The sequence below is a fragment of the Artemia sp. Qi Xiang Cuo genome, chromosome 13 (genome assembly GCF_049724085.1).
Source record: "Artemia sp. Qi Xiang Cuo chromosome 13, ASM4972408v1, whole genome shotgun sequence".
NCBI classification, from domain to species: Eukaryota; Metazoa; Arthropoda; class Branchiopoda; order Anostraca; family Artemiidae; genus Artemia; species Artemia sp. Qi Xiang Cuo.
Genome location: NC_142806.1, coordinates 44591794 through 44613066, shown reverse-complemented (window position 1 = coordinate 44613066; position 21273 = coordinate 44591794). Strand labels below are relative to the sequence as shown.

Genomic DNA, 21273 nt, shown 5'->3' with positions numbered 1-21273 from the left:
TTTGTTTTTTTTTCTTGGTCTTAGACCAGAGTACTTCGTATCGAAGGCGTTGTCGCAGAAATTTCGAAAAGGGCTCATTCGATTGATAATTGGAGTGGCTTGTGCCCTTTTTAATAGTCCAAATTGATTGGAAGGCAACTGACACCCCTTCCACGCCCACCATTTCCCGAAACACATCCAATCAAACTTTTGAGATAACCATTTAGTTCAGCGTATTTGATTTCCAGATAGAAATTATGTTTTTAGGGAGGTCACTCCCCCACAACCTTCAGGGCAAGGGTTGTAACTAATGACCTGGGGGCCTATTAGATTTTTATAGAAAGCGTTGTCGTAGAAACTTCAAAAAAGGTTCATTCGATTGGAAATTCTAAGGGCTAGTGCCGTTTTTAATAGTCGACAGTGATTGGAGGGCAACTAAGCGCCCTCTCACGCCCACCTTTTCCCCAAACATATCCAATCAAAATTTTGAGACAGCCATTTTGTTCAACGTAGTTGAAAGTTCTGAAAATTACGTCTGTAAGGATGACAACCCCCCACAGCCCCCAGGGCAAGGGTTATAAGTTATGTCCTCGGGGCATATACGGTTTTCATAGAAAGCGTTGTCGTTAGAAATTGAAAAGGGGCTCATTTGATTGGAAATTGATATGGCTAGTGCCTTTTTTAATAGTCGAAAGTGATTGGAAGGCAACTAACACCCCTTCCACGCCCAACATTTATCCAAACACATCCAATCAAAATTTTAAGATAGCCATTTTGTTCAACGTAGTTGAAAGTTCTGGAAATTAGGTCTTTGAGGATGATAAAACCCTGTTGCCAAAACTTTTATGGACAAAAGTGTTCAAACCAGTCAAAAAAGGACACTTTTAGAGTCCCTCTAGAAAATTAGCCAATATACAGGGTTGCCACTATTAATTTTTAAAACCTATGAAAAAAGTGCAAAAAACCCTGTGAAATTCGTCCTTCTTTGTTCTGCTACCTAGCGGTCTGTTACCTGCATGAGTGCTTCGGGTATTTTCAGCTTTGACATTAAAGCTACCAATAAATTAAGTTAAGTGCTAGTTCAATTTGAAGAGATGGCAGAAAAAAATCGTCATGAGAATGTCAACAGAGCGAAAGTTTATATCGATTATCGATTCTACTGCCTATCTTAGGCAAAAAGTAAAGAACCAATCATAGAGATTTATTTTCACTTTGGCATTTTCATAAGTTATGCGAAAAAGATGCGAGTCGTCGATCTTCGGTAGCTATTAAGAATCTTTGGGTGCGACAAAATCCGAACGGCTGTAGCAACGAAATGTCTATTTTGACTTACATGGTTTAAAAAATAAACAAAAGACGTCAATCTCCTTAACACTCAGTCAACTGGTTGGTCAAGTGATTAAAATCGTTTAACATCTCCTCTATCTTGCCGTTTCCTGAACATTTAAAAGTAGCCCTGATCAAAAATGACGTTTTCGAGAACTAAAAATGTGAGAAGACAAGGCCGATTGAAATAAATTCGCTTCAGTTATACTCGATAGAAACTGGCGACCACCGTTTGACAAAAAAAAAAACACAGCTGAAAGTATAGAATATAAAACAGAAACATTTGCTAGCGGTTATAAATAAAATTGAGCCGCAACACAGCTTTTCTGCGAAACTCCTTTCTTTCTATGGCAGCAGAGTAATAATAGCCATATGCACACGGCTACACGCCACAGGGATTTACGCGGAGCGTGCCAGCAGGGAATGGTCATTCACTTCTTCTTTCCAGCCTTCTCAGCGGCCTTGGTGACTTTGCCACCAGCAGTAGGTGGGTCCTTGAAGTTGACTGACTTGATGACAAACGTCAACCGTAAGATAGAAGAAAAAGATGGATTTAATTGTTCTAGCATACCACATTGGTTAAGACTTCAGGTCCTATTCCTATTCGGTTGATAAATGGTGTTTGCGCTGGGCGCAAAAACATCTAAGTAAAATCCCCAAGCCGTTACCAAAGCTTAAAAGTAGAGTACAAATTAAAAGCAGTCGCATTTATAAAAAAAGAAGAAAATAAAGACATTTGGTTTTGGTTTGGAAAAATGTCCAAAAAGTGTCCTTTTTTTCTAAAAGCTGCCTTTTTTTACCCAAAAGTGTCCCGGTGTCCCACAGAGTGAAAAAGTGTCCAAAAGCAACTAAAAGTGTCCATTTGGCATCCCAGCCTCAGAGCCCTCAGGGCAAGGGTTATAAGTTATACCCTGGGGGCATATAAGGTTTTTATTAAAAGCTTTGTTGTAGAAACTTGAAAAAGGGCGCATTCAATTGAAAATTCAAAAGGCTATTGCCATTTATAATAGTCGAAAGTGTTTGGAGGACAACTAACTCCCCTCTCACGCCCACCTTTTCTCCAAAAAAATACAATCAAATTTTTTAGATAGCTATTTTGTTCAACGTAGTTGAATGTTTTGTAAACTAGGTCTTTAAGGATGACACCCCCCCCCCCCACAGCCCTCAGGGCCAGGGTTGTAAGTTATGCCCTGGGGTATATAAGGTTTTTGTAGGAGGCATTGGCGTAGAAACTTCAAAAAGGGCTTATTCCATTGGAAATTGAAATGGTTAGTGGCCTTTTTAATAGTTGAAAGTAATTGGAGGGCAACTAACCCCTCTTTCACGCCCACCATTTTCCCATACACATACAATCAAGATTTTGAGATAAGCATTTTTTTCAACATAGTTGAAAGTTTTGTAAATCATGTCTTTGAGGATGACAACCCCCCACAGCCCTCGGGGTAAGGGTTGTAAGGTATGCCCTGGGGGCATATAAGGTTTTATAGAGAGCGTTGTCGTAAAACTTCAAAAAGGGCTCATTCGATGGAATATTGATAGGACTAGTGCCCTTTTTAATAGTTGAAAGTAATTGGAGGGCAACTAACCCCCCTCTCACGCCCACCATTTCCCCAAACATATTCAATTAAAATTTTGAGATATTCATTTTGTTCAGCGTTATTAAGAGTTCTGGAAATTAGGTCTTTTAAGATGACAACCCCCTCAAAGCCCTCAGGTCAAGGGTTGTATGTTATACCCTGGGGGTATATAAAATTTTTTATAGACAGTGGTGTCGTAGAAGCTTCAAAAGGGGCTCATTTGATTGAAAATTGAAACGGCTAGTTCCCTTTTTAATAGTCGAAAGTGACTGAAAGGCAACTAACACGCCTTCCACGCCCACCATTTATCCAAACACATCCAATCAAAATTTTGATATAGCCATTTTGTCCAACGTAGTTGAAATTTCTGGAGAGTAGATCTTTGAGGGTGATAAACCCCTCAGAGCCCTCAGGGAAAGTGTTATAAGCTATACCCTGGGAGCATATAAGGTTTTTATTAAAAGCCTTGTTGTAGAAACTTAAAAAAGGGCGCATTCGATTGGAAATTCAAAGAGCTATTGCCCTATTTAATAGTCAAAAGTGATTGGAGGGCAACTAACCCCCCTCTCACGCCCACCACTTCCCCAAACACACAATCAGAATTTTTAGATAGCCATTTTGTTCAACGTAGTTGAAAGTTTTGGAAATTAGGTCTTTAAGGATGACAACCCCCCCCACAGCCCTCAGGGCAAGGGTTGTAAGTTTTGCCCTGGGGGCATATGAGGTTTTACAGAGAGTGTTGTCGTAAAACTTCAAAAATGACTCATTCGATTGAATATTGATAGAGCTAGTGCCCTTTTTAATAGTTGAAAGTAATTGGAGGGCAACTAACCCCACTCTCACGACCACCATGTCCCCAAACACACAATCAAAATTTTTAGATAGCCATTTTGTTCAACGTAGTTGAAAGTTTTGGAAATTATGTCATTGAGGATGACAACCCCACACAGTCCTCGGTGCAAGGGTTGTAAGTTATGCCCTGGGGGCATATGAGGTTTTACAGAGAGCGTTGTCGTAAAACTTCAAAAAGGGCTCATTCGATTGAATATTGATAGAGTTAGTGCCCTTTTTAATAGTTGAAAGTAATTGGAGGGCAACTAACCCTCCTATCACGACCACCATTTCCCCAAACATATCCAATCAAAATTTTGAGATATTCATTTTGTTCAGCGTTATTAAAAGTTCTGGAAATTAGGTCTTTTAAGATGACATCCCCCTCAGAGCCCTCAGGGCAAGGATTGCATATTATACCCTAGAGGTATATAAGGTTCTCATAGAAAATGTTGTCGTAGAAACTTCCGAAGGGGCTTATTTCACTGGAAATTGAAAAGGCTAGTTCCCTTTTTAATAGTCGAAAGTGAATGGAGAGCCACTAACCCCCCTTCCACGCCCATCTTTTCCCCAAACACAGCCCATCAAAATTTTGAGATAGCCATTTTGAACACCGCAGTTGATTTCCAGATAGAAATTGTGTTTTTGAGGAGTACAATCCTCCAGAGCCCTCAGGGCAAGGTCTGTCAGTAATGACCTGGGGGCCTATAAGATTTTATAGAAAGTGTTGTCGTAGAAACTTCAAAAAAGGTTTATTCGATTGGAAATTCAAAGAGCTATTGCTCTATTTAATAGTCAAAAGTGATTGGAGGGCAACTAACCCCCCTCTCACGCCCACCTTTTCCCCAAACACACAATCAGAATTTTTAGATAGCCATTTTGTTCAACGTAGTTGAAAGTCTTGGAAATTATGTCTTTGAGGATGACAACCCCACACAGCCCTCAGGGCAAGGGTTGTAAGTTATACCCTGGGGGCATATGAGGTTTTACAAAGAGTGTTGTCGTAAAACTTCAAAAAGGGCTCATTCAATTGAAAATGGATAGAGCTAGTGCCCTTTTTAATAATTGAAAGTAATTGGAGGGCAACTAACCCCCCTCTCACGCCCACCATTTCCCCAAACATATCCAATCAAAATTTTGAGATATTCATTTTGTTTGGCGTTATTAAAAGTTCTGGAAATTAGGTCTTTTAAGATGACAGCCTCCTCAGAGCCCTCAGGGCAAGGATTGTATGTTATACCTTAGAGGTATATAAGGTTCTCATAGAAAATATTGTCGTAGAAACTTCAGAAGGGGCTCATTTGATTGGAAATTGAAAAGACTAGTTCCCTTTTTAATAATCAAAAGTGAATGGAGAGCAACTAACCCCCCTTCCACGACCACCTTTTCCCCAAACTCAGCCCATCAAAATTTGAGATAGTCATTTTGAACAGCGGAGTTGATTTCCAGATAGAAATTATAGTTTTGAGGAGGACAATCCCCGAGAGCCCTCATGGCAAGGTTTGTAAGTAATTAACTTGGGGCGTACAAGATTTTTATAGAAAGCGTTGTCGTAGAAACTTCAAAAAATGTTTATTCGATTGGAAATTCAAAGGGCTAGTGCCCTTTTTAATATTCGAAAGGGATTGGAGGGCAACTAACACCCCATTTCTTGCCCACCATTTTCCCAAGGACATACAATAAAAATTTTGAGATAGCCATTTTTTTCAACGTAGTTGAAAGTTTTGGAAATTACATCTTTTGAGGATGACAACCCCACACAGCCCTCAGGGCAAGGGTTGTAAGTTATGCCTTGGGGACATATAAAGTTTTATAGAGATCGTTGTCGTAAAACTTCAAAAAGGGCAAATTCGATTGAATATTGATAGGGCTAGTGCCCTTTTTAATAGCTGAAAGTAATTGGAGGGCAACTAACCCCCCTCTCACGCCCACTATTTCCCCAAAATATCCAATCATAATTTGGAGATATTCATTTTGTTTAGCGTTATTAAAAGTTCTGGAAATTAGGTCTTTTAAGATGACAATCCCCTCAGAGCCCTCAGGGCAAGGACTGTATGTTATACTCTGGGGGTATATAAGGTTTTTATAGAAAATGTTGTCATAGAAGCTTCAAAAGGGGCTCATCTAATTGTAAATTGAAAGGGCTAGTGCCCTTTTTAATAGTCGAAATTGAATGGAGAGCAACTAACCCCCCTCTCAAGCCCACCATTCCCTCAAACACATCCAATCAAAATTTTGAGATATCCATTTTGTTCAACGTAGATGAAAGTTCTGGAAATTGGGTCTTCGAGGATGACGCTCCCCCAGAGCCCTCAGGGCTAAGGTTGTAAGTTATGCCCTGGGGGCTTATAAGTTTTTTTTATATAGAAAATGTTGTAGAAACTTCAAAAAAGCCTCACTCAATGGGAAATTGAAAGGGCTAGTGCTCTTTTTAAAAGGCTAGTCGAAACTGATTGGAGGGCAACTAACCTCCCTCTTACACCCACCATTTCCCAAAACACATCCAAACAAAATTTTCAGATAGTCATTTTTTTCAACGTTATTGAAAGGTCCGGAAATTATGTTGTTGAGGATGTTAACCCTCCCTCCCCCACAGCCATTTTTTTGAACGTAGTTTAAAGTTCTGGATATTATGTCTTTGAGGATGATCACCTCCCCCCTCTACCCCTCCGGGCAAGGGTTGTAAGTTATGCCCTGGGGGCATATAAGGTTTTTATTAAAAGCCTTGTGGTAAAAACTTCGAAAACTTCGAAGGTCTAGTGCCCCTTTTATTAGTCAAAAGTGATTGGTGGAAAACTAACACCCCTCCCACGCCCACCATTTCGCCAAAAACTTCCAATAAAAATTTTAAGATAGCCATTTTGTTCAACGTAGTTTAAAAATGTAGAAATTATGTCTGAGGATGACACTCTCCCCACAGCCCTTAGCGCAAGGGTTGTAAGTTATTGAAAAAAAAAATTCGGATGTTTTCACTTATAACCTTAAGAAAACGAAAATTAATTAAGATTTTAAGGAATAAATATCAGCATATGCTGATATAGCATATGCAGCATATGTTTTTGGCAATTTCATTTGAATTTTTTTCAGTAAGGTACAAATTATATTCTGGCTTTTAGAAGCATAGGGCTTAGAACCTTACTCAGATTAATTTCTGCTCATTTTGAGTTTGACTTATTTTAATTTCTGTTTGTTTTGGGTTTCATTTATTTATTGATAATGATTTGTGGAAGTTGTATGCTTGGTAAATTATTTGATTCTATTTTTGTTCATTTTTGGTTTAGTGGAGTTCTTTACTTTTTTGAAAAACTTATTTTGTGCAAAAACTTTATTTTGATTAATACTCATAAAATATATGAACTGGTCACCATGGCTGAGAATTCTGCAAGCGGCAAGCATAACTAAGCCCAAAGAATGTTTGACTTTATATATGCGGCCTGTTGCCTTAATTTACTAATTAAAGAATAATTGACAGATGCGACTGGTGTAGCATTTGAACTTTCTTGGGTCTGTATTTAAGACAACCTCTGTGGATGGTGTTACATGGATTTCAAAATATCTTGTGATCATCAGTATTGATAGACGTAATGGATGAATTTAATCTGACTTGATCAACAGCTACAGTAATGTGCTTGAGCTTTCCTATGTGAGGAAACGGATAAAACCTTGCCGTCTACTTTCATCACAAGGGACCTAGATTAGACCTAGTTAAGTGTTGTAGGGATTAGTAACTAAGATTTTAGTTCTATTTGAAGATAGTTGATCCCAATCTGACATTTAGAGAGTATTTGCTATTAGAGGCAAATGCCAAATGATCTTTCAGCTCTTGATTCATATTTTTGGTTAAGGTGCGTTTTGGAATTGTAAACTGGTCCTTTTACGGACGGTCCACAATCAAGGGAGATCATCCACAGATAAAAATGTCAATGAAGATTTAATTGATAATAAATACGAGCTTTGTTGATAAAGGGTTCCGTCAAAGTTTTTCGGTTTTTCTTTTTTTCTTTTTTTAAGCCTCGTGCACAATGCTATCGTTTAAAATAACGGCAAACGACAACATGGAACGAAGCATGCAGCTTTTCCGCACATAACACAGTCACATTCGAAACTGTATGGCTCCCAGTTACTATAGCTCAAGGTTTGGTTCTAGGGCCAATTCTATCCTTAATTCACGTTAATGACCGTACTATTGTGGTGATAAATCAAAAACTAACTGCTTGATGTCATCCATGTCGCCCCATATATTTTCACTGGATGAGGACGCTCTAGTTGCTTTCGCTGACGACCTTAAAGTCAGCACTGGGGTCATAACTAATATAGACATCCGCATCAAATCGCTAATTGGTTTGAGAAGATAATTCTTTGGTTTGATGTTAACCGTCTGATCCTGAATATTGGCAAGTTCTTTTCACGCGTGTTTTAACTCAACTGTCTGCAATCTATCTTTCGTTTTAATAGTAAAGCTAAAAATCGGTATTTCTGGTTTCTCAGCATTCTTCTTGATGAAAATCTCTTGCTCATGTATTATAATAGTTAATGATAATGAAAATGTTGAAGAGTCTCAGAATTTTTAGGAAACTTGAGCATAGTTTTCAAGGATGGATTCTAAAAATTATGCTCCATTATTTGATTTTGTCTTACGTCTCTTCCTGTCCTATCATATGGATTATAGCCTTTTGTTCTTTCGGAAACTACTCTCCAGGACATATGATCAGACGAGGAATTTTATCCTTGAAGCAAATCTTTCAGCATCTTCATCATTACTGGATTTGATGTCACTTTATGTTTTCTCGGCGATACTTCTGTGACTCTCAAATCGCTCTATTTCTTGGCTCTTATCAAGCTTCATATTATCTTCACAATTCGGCCTGCATTTCTATCCTCTTCACCCTATTAGTAAGATTGGACTTTAATCTCTGACTGCCTGTCATGTTGCCTGGAATACTCTGCCCGAGTCCGCTAGAGGGTGTCACTCGTTTGGTACTTCCAAACAAATGGTCAAAAAAATTTGTAATTGTGATTGTTCTTTCTCTTTTTTTTTATTATTGTTTTTAAATTATCTATTCGTTCTTTATGCCCCACTGGGATGGATGTCACTGGGTTATGTTGGAAAAGTATGTTGGCAATGTTTACCGCTCACGGCAGGGAATTGTGGCTTAGTTTACGGAGGGTAGTAAATGGTGGATATAAGTTTTCTATTTGTTTATTTAGTGCGAGTTTACTATTTTATTGTTTATTTCTGTCTCTCCCTGTATTCCCAACTACAAATCTTTTTCTGTGTTGGAGGGAGATACAATTGTGATTTTTTGTTTTTTGTTCTAATATTTTGTTGAATAAATGAACTCTGAATTTCGAACCCGACAAAATTTTCACATACTTGGTGGAAGAAAAGTTAATAAAAAAAAAAAAAAAAAAAACGCCTTCAAGCTTGTGACAAAGATTTATTTATAGCTCTACGAGTTTTATCTTGTCAAAAGTTTGAGTGATAGTTCTGGTCACATGTTCATTATCAAAGTTTGTATTACTTATGTAACCCGACTTTAATTTTAGCCGTATCATTTTTCATATCATCGTGTCATTTGGAAAGATATGGATGGAGATGGAGATTTAGATGCTCTTACTGCACGATTCCATAATGGTAAGTGCAAAGTCTAAGTTAAAAGCCATGATGAAATTCAATGTAATTTATATCTGTATCAAACCATTCGCGGTATTGCACGGTCAGTAAGTCTTTGTGAATACCTTTGTGAATATCAACCAAAACTCTAAAGACCGAAGTCTGGTAACAATATATATACCAGAAGAATCTGCATTTATGCTGATTCCAGATACATACATTTTTAACTTTGCAGTCACCATTGAGAGGTTATCAGCAGCATAAATTCTGTATAATTTGACATAAAGGTGAGAAAACCGAAAAGTGATTTTGTATCTATATGTAAACTACACGATCAAACCCGAATGTCTGAAGCCTCGTATTGTGGAGGTTCGAAGTCCCAACCGACTTTTAAAAAGTTGGGACAAACAGTCAAACTTTAGCGTAAAGAGCAAGGTATTGAGGAGGGATCAACACTTCATATATGGGAATAATTTCTGTTTGTTTTTCAAATAGTGCAGGTGAATCTGGCTCTCTCTCTATGAAATATACCCCTTCCCCTCACGGAAAACTCCTTCGTGGATATTTCATCCAACATAGAGTGCACCCCCGCCGTCAAATTTGCTCCAGACAGTTCCATCATCGCTGAGAATCCCGCTCCCTGTTAAATTGCTTGCAAACGATTCAGCCTGAAAAGTTCTCCCTAGCATTCTTTCCTTTAAATAAGACTTTAATCTCTAATCAGTTTCTCAATCAGTCCAGAAATGCCCCCTTCCGTGGAAATTATTTCCCAGAAATCAAAACACGAAAAAAAAGCCCCTGGATGATTTCCCTGGAACATCTCCAGATGAAAAATTTGGCATAGAGAATGTAAGACATTTAAAAAGAATTTCGTATAGTAATTTTGTCAAACCCCCAGTGTAACATTTCCCCTGGAATATTCACGCCCCAGAAATTTACCTCCCAAAAATAGATTATTCCTATAGAATCCACCCCGAGCACAACCCCCTCCCCCCAAAAATTGTCTGTATACTTTCCAATACAGGGCAGATCCAGAGCAAAATCTTGGGGGAGGCCCAACGTTACAAATGTGACAATGATTGACCAAATTGACAAATTTATTCTAAAAAAAGAAAAGAAAACAGGATAAGAGGTCGTCAGAAAAATATTGGGGGGTGGATCCCCCCCCCCTTTGATGCGTCAGTGTCCCAATAACAAATACTAGGCCTATACGTAAACAATGGTCGAATTTCATAACTTACAGGCCTCTCTCCAAGGACTATGGGGGGTCATTTTACCCCTAAAGACATTAATATTTGGTCTTTCAACTATACTCAACAAAATGGCAATCTCAAAAATTTGATACGATAATTTTGGGCAAAAAGTGGGTGTGAGAGGGGGCTCAGTTGCCCTCCAATGTTTTTGGTCACTTAAAAAAGGTACTAGAACTTTTAATTTCTGTTAGAATGCATCCTCTCCCGATCTTCTAGGACCATTATTTTGATACAATTACCCCAGGGCGAAAACAACAGCAACAACAATAACAAAACAACAAATATACACGCATTCGTTATCTGTCTTCTGACAAAAATAGCAAAATTCTATATTTTGCAGATAGGAGCTTGAAACTTCTATAGTAGGGTTCTCTGGTACGTTGAATCTGATGGTGTGATGTTCATTAAGATTTCTTTAATTTTAGGGGATGTTTTACCCCTATCTCAAAATCAGGCAAATTTTCTCAGGCTCATAACTTTTGATGGGTAACTTTAAACTTGATAAATCTTATATTGGGATCAGCATAATAAGCTGATTCTTTCATTGTATCAAATGGTATATCAAAATTCTGTTTTTTACAGTTCCGGTTACTATTGGGCCTAGTCGCTCCTTACTTACAGTTCGTTATCACGACATAAAAAATTAAAAACTTTCCGCTTAACCACGTACAGCTCTTAGTTAAATAGACAGATAGGCCTTTTTGATAGATCTTGCTTTGAATTCTGTACCTTTGTTTGTATATTATGAATGCCACTTTATTATGCAGTAGACAATTTATTGCATATACATTTTTATGTATATATATATCTCCTTATGCCCTCCATTGCAATACATTGAAATAAGGTAAAAATAAATTACTATTATCATTTACGTGGCAATGATATTGTGAATTTCTGAAAATGGAGAATGTCGACATTCACCCGTGAATGTCCGAAAATACCTTTTTTTTCTCCTTGGATTTAGTCAGCTTTGCTTTTTCAGATTTATGCAAGATTTGATGGTGACAGGTTAGGTTTTAAACCCATTTTTAAGATTTATAACATAGCTTAACCTAACTTAACCCGACCTAACCTAAACTAACTTCAACTTTTACAATCAACCTTGCCATCAACCATAAACCATTCAATGTTGCATAAGACTGACAAAGCTGACTGGCAAAGCTGAATGAATAAAAGCAGATAAAAAGGAATTTCGGAAAATCACCGGCGAATGCCGACATTTACCAGATTTTGGACAGCGACACAAAATGTCTTGACATCTTGTGCCTCTGGAATAGTAAAGATAAAACACGTTACTGTGATGGAAAAGAGCGGCCTAAGAGAGAAAACACGGCCATTGGGGAAAAGAATCTCAACAATGTTCAATTAGGTTCACCAGAGAAAATCATATTCCTCTACTAGATATCAAGCTGTGTCTAATGAAGCAGTCTGTAAAGACTTTTGATAAGATTAGATCGTGCTTTGCATATAAAGGGCCAAAATTGCATTAGTTGAATTAAAAAATCAACAAAAACGAAATAAAGAAGGAATATTTGACAGTTCGTAAAAAAGACAAGAACTGTGTAATATTTTACTAAGGACTCGATACTTAATTTGTTGGTTTAAGCCCTTTTCTAATAGGTGTTGTTGAAATTGGAAAAAAATTAGTAATTAGTCCATGAATTTTTTATCTTTTTCAAGGAGAAGTGGTCCTTAGGGCCAATTTCCGGGAGGAGTACAATCTTCAAAGTACTTGTGCTCAGTTATCTTAACAGCTGTTTCATTTCAGGCAATAATATTATAATACTTGGCTCTAACTATGCACTGGCTTTAGATGATCAAACAGTTCGTGGTAACGCTCAATAGTATCCGAAACTCTAAAAAACAGAATTTGGATACCAATAGAAACGTAAAAAGAATCACATTTTTATGCTGATTTCAAATATATAAGTTTCATCAAGTTTAGTCATACACATCAAAAGTTACGTGCCTGAGAAAATTTGCCTTTTTTCAACAACTTTCAAAGGGGGAATCATCCCCTAAAAGTCATATAACCTTAATGAAAATCACACCATCAGATTCAGCGTCTCAGAGAACTCTACTGCAGAGGTTTCAAGCTCCTATCTGCAAAAATGTGGAATTGTGTATTTTTTTGCCAGAAGAAAGATCACGGATGCGTGATTATTTGTTTTTTTTTATTTCTTTTCCCAGTGCTGATCATATCGACCTAGTGATCTTAGAATATCACGAGAACTAGGCAACTAGGGCAGCTAATTGAGGGTAATTAGGCCCCCTCCCACGCTCAATTTTTCCCAAAGTCACCAGATCAAAATTTTGAGATAGCCATTTTGTTCAGCATGGTCGAAAAATATAAAAACTATGTCTTTGACGATAACCTAATCCCCCACAGTCCCCGGGGTAAGCGCTGCAAGTTATGAACTTAGCCCAATGTTTACATATAGTATTAGTTATTGGGAAGCATACAGACGTTTTCAGGGTTAATTTTTGCTGGTAGTGGGGGGTCGGCGGGTGTTTCGGGAGTTACGTGGGAAGATCCTTCCATGGAAGAAGTTTTCATGGGGAAGGGGACATTGCTATGAAGGGGGCGTCGGATTTCCCAGCATTATTTAAAAAAAAAGTTTTTCAACTGAAAGTAAGGAGCAACATCAAAACTTAAAACAAACAGAAATTATTTCGTATATTATTTGGTTCGCCCCCTAGTCAATACCACGCTCTTTATGCTAAAGTTTTTTTTAGTACTTTCATAAGAGCTATTTATTCTATTTAACGGCCTTTGTGATTAAGGGTTCATTTTTAAAGAATTGGAACAAAATTCGAAATTTAGCGTAAATAGCGAGGTATTGACTCGGGGGCGAACCCCCTAATATACGTGTTAAAAAGATATGAATATAGAAGTTCGTTACTAAAGCTAATTCGTAGGTTTCGTATATTTATTACTAATAAAAACGTTCGTAATTAAAATTAAAGAACTTTCGAGAAAGCCATTTAACCAAAAATAAGTAAAATTAATATGCAAATTCCGTTTTAATTATTTGTGTACGCTTAACCAGAATCAAAACCAGCATTAATTCAAAAACTTTCAGAAATTGAATAAAAAAACAAGTTTTTTTTTTAACTGAAAGTAAGGAGCAACGTTAAAACTTAAAACGAACAGAAATTATTCCATATATGAAAGGGGCTTTCCCCTCCTCAACACCTCACTCTTTACGCTAAAGTTTGACTCTTTCTCACAACTTTATTTTTCAGAACAATAAAAAACTTTAGTGTAAGGCGTGAGGCGTTGAGGAGGGGACGGCCCCTTCCATATACGGAATAATTTCTGTTCGTTTTAAGTTTTAATGTTGCTCCTTACTTTCAGTTAAAAAAAAACTTGTTTTACTTATTTAATATAAGAAAAGAAAGTATGAAAAACAATGAATAAAAGTCAAAGTAGTAAAGATAATAATCTTAATTATATATTACAAGAGGGGAAAATTTAAAGCAAGAAAAAGATACATTACATTAAATTCGTAACAGCAAAAACGATTTAGGATATTGATCTAAAAGAACTAGCAACTATTGCATTTTTTAGTTGAAAAATTTTTAATTCGAAAAATAATACCTCCAATCTGCTATTCAGTTCATGCCAAATTTAACATTTCACGTGAATATACTAAAGACCAATTTGCCAAGAAGCTATGCAACGAGGGCCAGTATATTCGAAGCCATCCTATAACGCTAGATTTTTTGCAAGCGGTTTATTATAGTCAACTGGGGATTTAACAAATTAAATTAGATTTTTAGTCCGACTAATTCAACTTCCTTAAAATCAACCGAAATTTGGTATCATAGGCAGTGCAATAGCGCTGGCTAAGTAAAGAGTGATGTGGGCACAATGTATTTTTTTTTCTTTGGTTTTAGACCAGAGCACTTCGTATAAAAAGTGTGGTCATAGAAACTTCAAAATAGGCTCATTCAATTGAAAATTGAAAAGACTAGTGCCCTTTTAATAGCCGGAAGTGATTAGAGGGTAATCAGACCCCCCTCCTCCAACGCCCATCGTTTCCCTAAAATTTTAATTTTTTCCCCAAAATAAAAATTTTGAGATAGCCATTTTTTCAGAGTAGTTGAAAGGTCCGGAAATTATGTCTTTGAGAAAGACACACTTCCCCCTCCCACAGCCCTCAGGGTAGGGTTGCAAGTTATGCCCTGGGGGCATAAATGGTTTTTTATAGATAAGGTGGTTGTATAAAACTCAGAAGGGGGTCATTGGACTGGTAATCTGAAGTTCTAGTGCCCTTTTTAGAGTCAAAGTGATTGGAGAGAAGCAACCCCCCCCACACGCCGTATTTTCGCGAAATGCATCTGAGAGAAATCTTGAGATAGCCATTTTTTCAAAAAATAGTCCAAAGATCATAGCCAGCACAATTGCACTGCCACAGTAAAAAGCGATGTAGGCACAACGCATTACTAGTATATATATATTTTTTCTTTTCATTTTATTAATATTTTTTTTAGACCAGGGCATTTCGTATAGAAATAGTTTTCGTAGCAACTTCAAAAGGAGCTCATTCGATTGGAAATTGGAAGTTCTATTGCCATTTCATATAGTCTAAAGTGATTGAGGGACGACCATACCCCCCCCCTACGCCCATCATTTCCCCAAATATATCCAATAAATATTTTGAGATACACATTCTATTGAGCTTAGTTGAAAGGACTAGTAATTATGATTTTCAAGATAAAAAAACCCCAGAGCCCTCAGGGCAAGGGTTGTAAGTTATGCTCTGGGGGAATATAAGGTTTTGTGGAAAAGGTGGTCATTTAAATTTCGAAGGGGACTCATTGGATTCAAAATTGAAAGTTCTACTGCCCTTTCTAATAGTCGAAAATGTTGGAAAGCAACCAGCCCCCTCTCCTCGCCCATCCTTTCCCCAAACACACCTAATCCAAATTTTGAGATATCCATTTTATTAAGCGTAGTGTAAATGCCTAGTAATTATGTTTTTGAAGATTGAAACCCCCCAGAGCCCTCAGGGCAAGGTTTGTAAGTTATGCCCAGGGGGAATATAAGGTTTTTTGAAAAGATGGTCGCATAAATTTTCGAGGGGATTCTTTGGATTCGAAAGTGAAAATTCTAGTGCCCTTTTTGATAGTCATAAATGACTGTAAAGCAGCCAGTCATCTCTCCACCCCCATCGTTTCCCCAAAGACATCTAATCCAAATTTTAAGATAGCTCTTCTTTAAGCATATTTGAGAGGTTCAGCAACTATATCATTGGAGATGACCCCCCTCTCCTTACAGTCTTTAGGGCAAGGGCTATAGGTTATATTAGTTACTCATTCTTAACATTTGAGGTTTTTATGGAAAAGGTCGTCACATAAACTTCGCATAAGGCTCACTTAGTTTGAAATCAGAAGTCCTAGTGTCCTTTCTAAGAGTAAAAAATTGATAGGAGGACAACTAGCCCCACTCAGCGTTTCTTTTTTCCAAATGCATCCGAAAAAAAATTTGAGATGATTCAAAACAGTCTGAAGATCATATAAAAAGGCTTTTGGGGCTGAAATAGCCCCTCAGAACCTGGGGGTGAGGGTTGTAAGTTATGTCCCGAAGGCATATGAGGTTTCTATTGAATGGGTGGTCGTATGAGCTTTGGATAGGGCTAATTTAATTGAAAATAGAAAGTTAAAATGATCTTTTTAAGAGTGAAAAGTTAATTGAGGGCAACCAGCCACCAGTAGGGAATCATGTATTACTCCGAATGGGGCACCTCTACTGCCATCCATAATCGAGTCTAACGGGACCTAACCACATAGACAATGTTATTGATCCAAGAAGGGGAACTAGATTTCTGAGAAATTGATTTGCATAATCGTCGGGGAATTCTATCATGAGGGGATTTCATTTTCAAATATGGTTTCTCTTATCTTTAGGTCTGAGAGATAAATTAATATTTTAATTTTAAATATGGCTTCTCTGGTCTTTAGGTCTGAGAGATAAATATTAATATTCTTTCGAAACCCTAATAGTGTAATTAGGAACACCTTAGATTTTTTCAGAAATTAATACGACATCAAGACAGATTGAATATATTTTACGCGGGAAATGGTTTCCTGGGAATTTCAAATGTGACAACGCAGGGATGCCAAAACCAAGGAACACACAGAAATTACTTTTAGGGGATTATTTGGGCGAAAGCAAATTAATCGGCATTTTAGGGATTTTTTGGGTGAAACAGTTTGAGACATTTTAGAAGATGATTTGGGGTGAAACTCTGTGGTCGTTATAATACAAAAGTTCCATTTGAAGAGTGTTGTAAGGTCCCCTACCCCAATCCCAAGGGCCCCCCTCCCCTGGGCCCCCTCCCCCAGGCCCCCAAAGGGCCTCCTCCCCCCGACCCTCCCCCAAAGAGCTCCACTCCCGCGCCCCCCCCCCCCAAATTTTTCTAATTCTTTTTTTTGTGCACTTGAGACACAGAAGGGCCTCCCAAACTCTCAACTTTTTGGCTACCCTCGAATATATCTTTTCAGAACAAGTTCTTTACGTAATGTCCCTCCTAAACCAATTTTACAACTTGCAGTACTCATCCTTATACCCACAACTTTACACAATGGCTTTTTGAATACCCCAAAACCAAGCAATACATTTCAAAGGGCTTTATTATATTGTTCATAACAAGTTCTTTCTTAATGTCCCTCCTAAACCAATTTTACAACTTGAATTACTCATCCTTATCACCCACAACTTTACTTTGCAGCTTTTTAGATACCCCAACATCAAGCAATACTTTTCAAAGGTTTTATTATATCTTTTCAGAACATGTTCTTTACGTAATGTCCCTCCTAAACCAATTTTACAAGTCGAAGTACTCATCCTTTTCACACACAACTTTACTTTATCAAGGAGGCACACTTGTGCCTCTATAAAGAGGCGACCCACCACAATGTTAAGCGATTTCAGGTCCTAGAGGTCGCAGAGAGACGGCGGCAATCGCATTTTGTAGCCCAAACTCAAACTAAGAAACTTGCAAAATTTCATCCTCCTCCGACTTTATCTTCATGGGGTAAACTGGGCCGGAAGTTTGGACCCTCCCACCACAGCCCCCCTTTAACGTTGTCCGATTGGGCTGAAATTTAGAGGTTAAGCTTTCCTAGGGCCCGGGAGCTTATCCTCGAAATTTCAGCTCAATCTGATCACTCCGTCCCTGTTTTCAAAAAACCAAATATAGCCACTTAAAATTCATCATCAGTTCTTTTTTTTTTCTTAGCCGCGCCTACAGGCCACAGTTGGCACTGGATCCGGTTGAATGAGGACTCATTCGAAGCAGAATTCGACCTGTTAGGGCCTTTTGATATTTTCAGACCGAAAAAAATATCCCCCGAATTTATATTTACGAAAAACCTTCTTTTCCTATATTAGCCCATGTTAATTTTTCTGACCACAACCCCCCTTTAACGTTGTCTGATCGGGCTGAAATTTGAACCATGATCTTTCCTGGGGCCTGGGAGCTTTTCCTCAAAATTTCAATTCAATCTGATCACTTCTTCTCTGTTTTCCAAAAACCAAATATCAAGTTTTGCTTGCGTCAAGAAGATTCATTTAGTTATTAAAAAACAATTTCAGTTATGTCTATTTAGTGTAGTGGTGAGATTCCTGACAGTCAGGCGGAAAACCCGAGTTCGATTCACCATTAGGTCAAATTTTTTATATAATGAATTTAAATTAAAAAAAAAACTCAGTTTCTTTTTTAAATTATTTGAAAAAAATTATGTTTTCTAAAGAGTTAAAGAGGCTGAGTTACAAGGTCGACCCTTAAAACACCCTGTCGAGAAAGAAAAGAATAATACACAATCATCTAACAGTTAGTCAAGCAACTAATAAGTAATAAACTGTACAAAAACGTGCATAAATTATTTGAAAATAATTCTAAAGAGTTAAAGAGGCTGAGTTACAAGGTCAACCCTTAAAACGTACAGGGATTAGGAGGCACCCTGTACGACGTGATTTGAGTATTCAGGAATTAAAAGCCTTAACACAAGAATGTTCAAGAGCGGGGGGTTTGGGGGGCGGCAGCCCCCCAACATTAACTCCTGACACGATCAGCTAACAGTTAGTCAAGCAATAATAAGTAATAAAATGTACAAAAAAGTGCAGAAATTATTTGAAAAAAAATAAGTTTTCTAAAGAGTTAAAGAGGCTGAGTTACAAGGTCGAACCTTAAAAGGTGCAGGGATTAGGAGGCACAGTTGGGGGGCTGCCGCCCCCAAACCCCGCTTTCGCAGCCTTTAAATAAAAAAAAAATTTAAACTGAAAGTAAGGAGCGACATTAAATCTTAAAACGAACAGAAATTATTCCGTATATGAAAGAGGCTGTGCCCTCCTCAACGCCTCGCTCTTTACGCTAAAGTTTGACTTTCTCACAACTCTTTTTTTAAACAATAAAAACTTTAGCGTAAAGAGCGAGGCGTTGAGGAGGGCACAGCCTCTTTCATATACGGAATAATTTCTGTTCGTTTTAAGATTTAATGTCGCTCCTTACTTTCAGTTTAAATTTTTTTTTTATTTAAAGGCTGCGAAAGCGGGGTTTGGGGGCGGCAGCCCCCCAACTGTGCCTCCTAATCCCTGCACGTTTTAAGGTTCGACCTTGTAACTCAGCCTCTTTAACTCTTTAGAAAACGTAGTTTTTTTCAAATAATAGCTTTTTGAACACCCCAACGCCAAGCAATACTTTTCAAAATGCTTTAATATATCTTTTCAGAACAAGTTCTTTACGTAATGTCCCTCCTAAATCTATTTTACAAGTTGAAGTACTCATCCTTTTCACCCAAAACTTTACCTTAAGGCTTTTTGCATACCCCACCACCAAGTAATACTTTTCAAAGGCTTTATTATATCTTTTCAGAACAAGTTCTTTACGTAATGTCCCTCCTAAACAAATTTTACAACTTGAAGTACTCATCTTTTTCACCCACAACTTTACTTTACGACTTTTTGCATACCCCAACACCAAGCAATACTTTTCAAAAGGCTTTATTATATCTTTTCAGAACAAGTTCTTTACGTAATGTCCCTCCTAAACCAATTTTACAACTTGAAGTACTTATCCTTTTCACACACAACTATACTTTACAGCTTTTTGAATACAGTTCTATTCAGAACAAGTTTTTGTACACTCCAACACCAAGCAATACTTTTAAAATGGCTTTTTTATATCTTTTTAGAACGAGTTCTTTTCTTAATATCCCTCCTAAACCTATTATACAAGTTGAAGTACTCATCCTTTTCACCCACAACTTTACCTTACGACTTTTTGCATACCCCAACACCAAGCAATACTTTTCAAAAGGCTTTATTATATTATTTCAGAACAAGTTCTTTACGTAATGTCACTCCTAAACCAATTTTACAACTCGAAGTACTTAACCTTTTCACCCACAACTTTAATTTACAACTTTTTTGCACACCAAAATATCAAGCAAGGTTCCACTTCAGTTCAGATTTTTCCCAAAAGACATAAATTTAAAGTTCTCCTCCAAATTTCTTGTAGAAGATAGGAAAAGTTATACATTGATCGTGAATATTTCACCATGACAATAAGGACCTCAACTTTAATTCTGAGATTTTCCCCTAAGTCATAAAAAAATTTAAAGCTGTTCTAAATTTTAGCGTTGAAGATAGGAAAAGTTATACTATGATTGTGAATATTTTCCATGAAAATAAAAAGTTCCATTTAGATTCTAATTTTATCTATGGGACGAAATAAGTTACAGATCAATTCTATTTTTTTCAGAGAAAACAGAAGTTTTCCACTTCGGTTCAGATTTTTCTCAAAGAGATTAAAAAATTCGAAGTACTGTGCAAAATTTTTCATAGAAGATAGAAAAAGTTATACTCTGATCGTAAAAAGTTAGCTCAATTCTGACTTTTACCAAAGAACTTACACTTCAATACTAATTTCTCCAGGGAAAATAAAAAGCTTCCACTTCAGTTCTTAATTCCCCAAAGACATAAAAAATTAAAGTTCTATTCTAAATTTTCCCGTGGAAGATGGAAAAAGCTATACCATAGTTGTGAATATTTTACATGAAGATAAAAAGTTCCACTTTTATTCTAAATTTTCTCAACAAAGTGGGGGAAAGTTCAAGTTCTCCTCTGAACTTTCTCAATGAAAAAGAAATTAGTTACAGATCAATTCTATTTTTTCCAAAGAATATAAAAAAGTTCACCTTCAGTTCTGATTTTTCTCAAAGAGATGAAAAAATTTAAAGTACTATTCCAAATTTTTCATAGAAGATAGAAAAAGTTATACATTGATTGTGAAAAGTTAGCTCAATTCGGAATTACCAAAGAACTTACATATCAATTCTATTTTTTCAAGAAATAAAAAGGTTCCAATTCAGTTCTTAATTTCTCAAAGGACATAAAAATTTTAAGTTCGGTTCCAAATTTTTCCATGGAAGATAGGACAATTTAGACTAGGATTGTGTATTTTCCATGAAGATAAAAAGTTTCACTCTAATTCTAAATTTTTATTATTTCAATTCAGATTTTTCTCAAAGAGATGAAAAAATTTTAAGTTCTGTTCTAAACTTTATCCTAGTTACATCAATTCAGAATTTTTCCTACAAGAAGAGAAAAAGTTAAGCTTTAATTACATATTTTGTCAAAGAAGTGAAGAAAACTTCAAGTTCTGTGCCAAATTTTTCGTAAAAG

The 21273-nt window shown here is 37.0% G+C and overlaps 1 protein-coding gene across 1 annotated transcript in view; it reads left to right on the top strand.

Annotated features, from left to right (window-relative positions):
- The window catches only part of LOC148945325 (uncharacterized), a 102404-nt gene that overhangs the window by 9789 nt on the left and 71342 nt on the right, over positions 1–21273 (top strand). The window contains exon 4 of the mRNA XM_089098529.1: positions 9261–9348. Within this exon, the coding sequence (XP_088954655.1) occupies positions 9261–9348 (88 nt within the window). The remainder of the gene's footprint in view (positions 1–9260; positions 9349–21273) is intronic.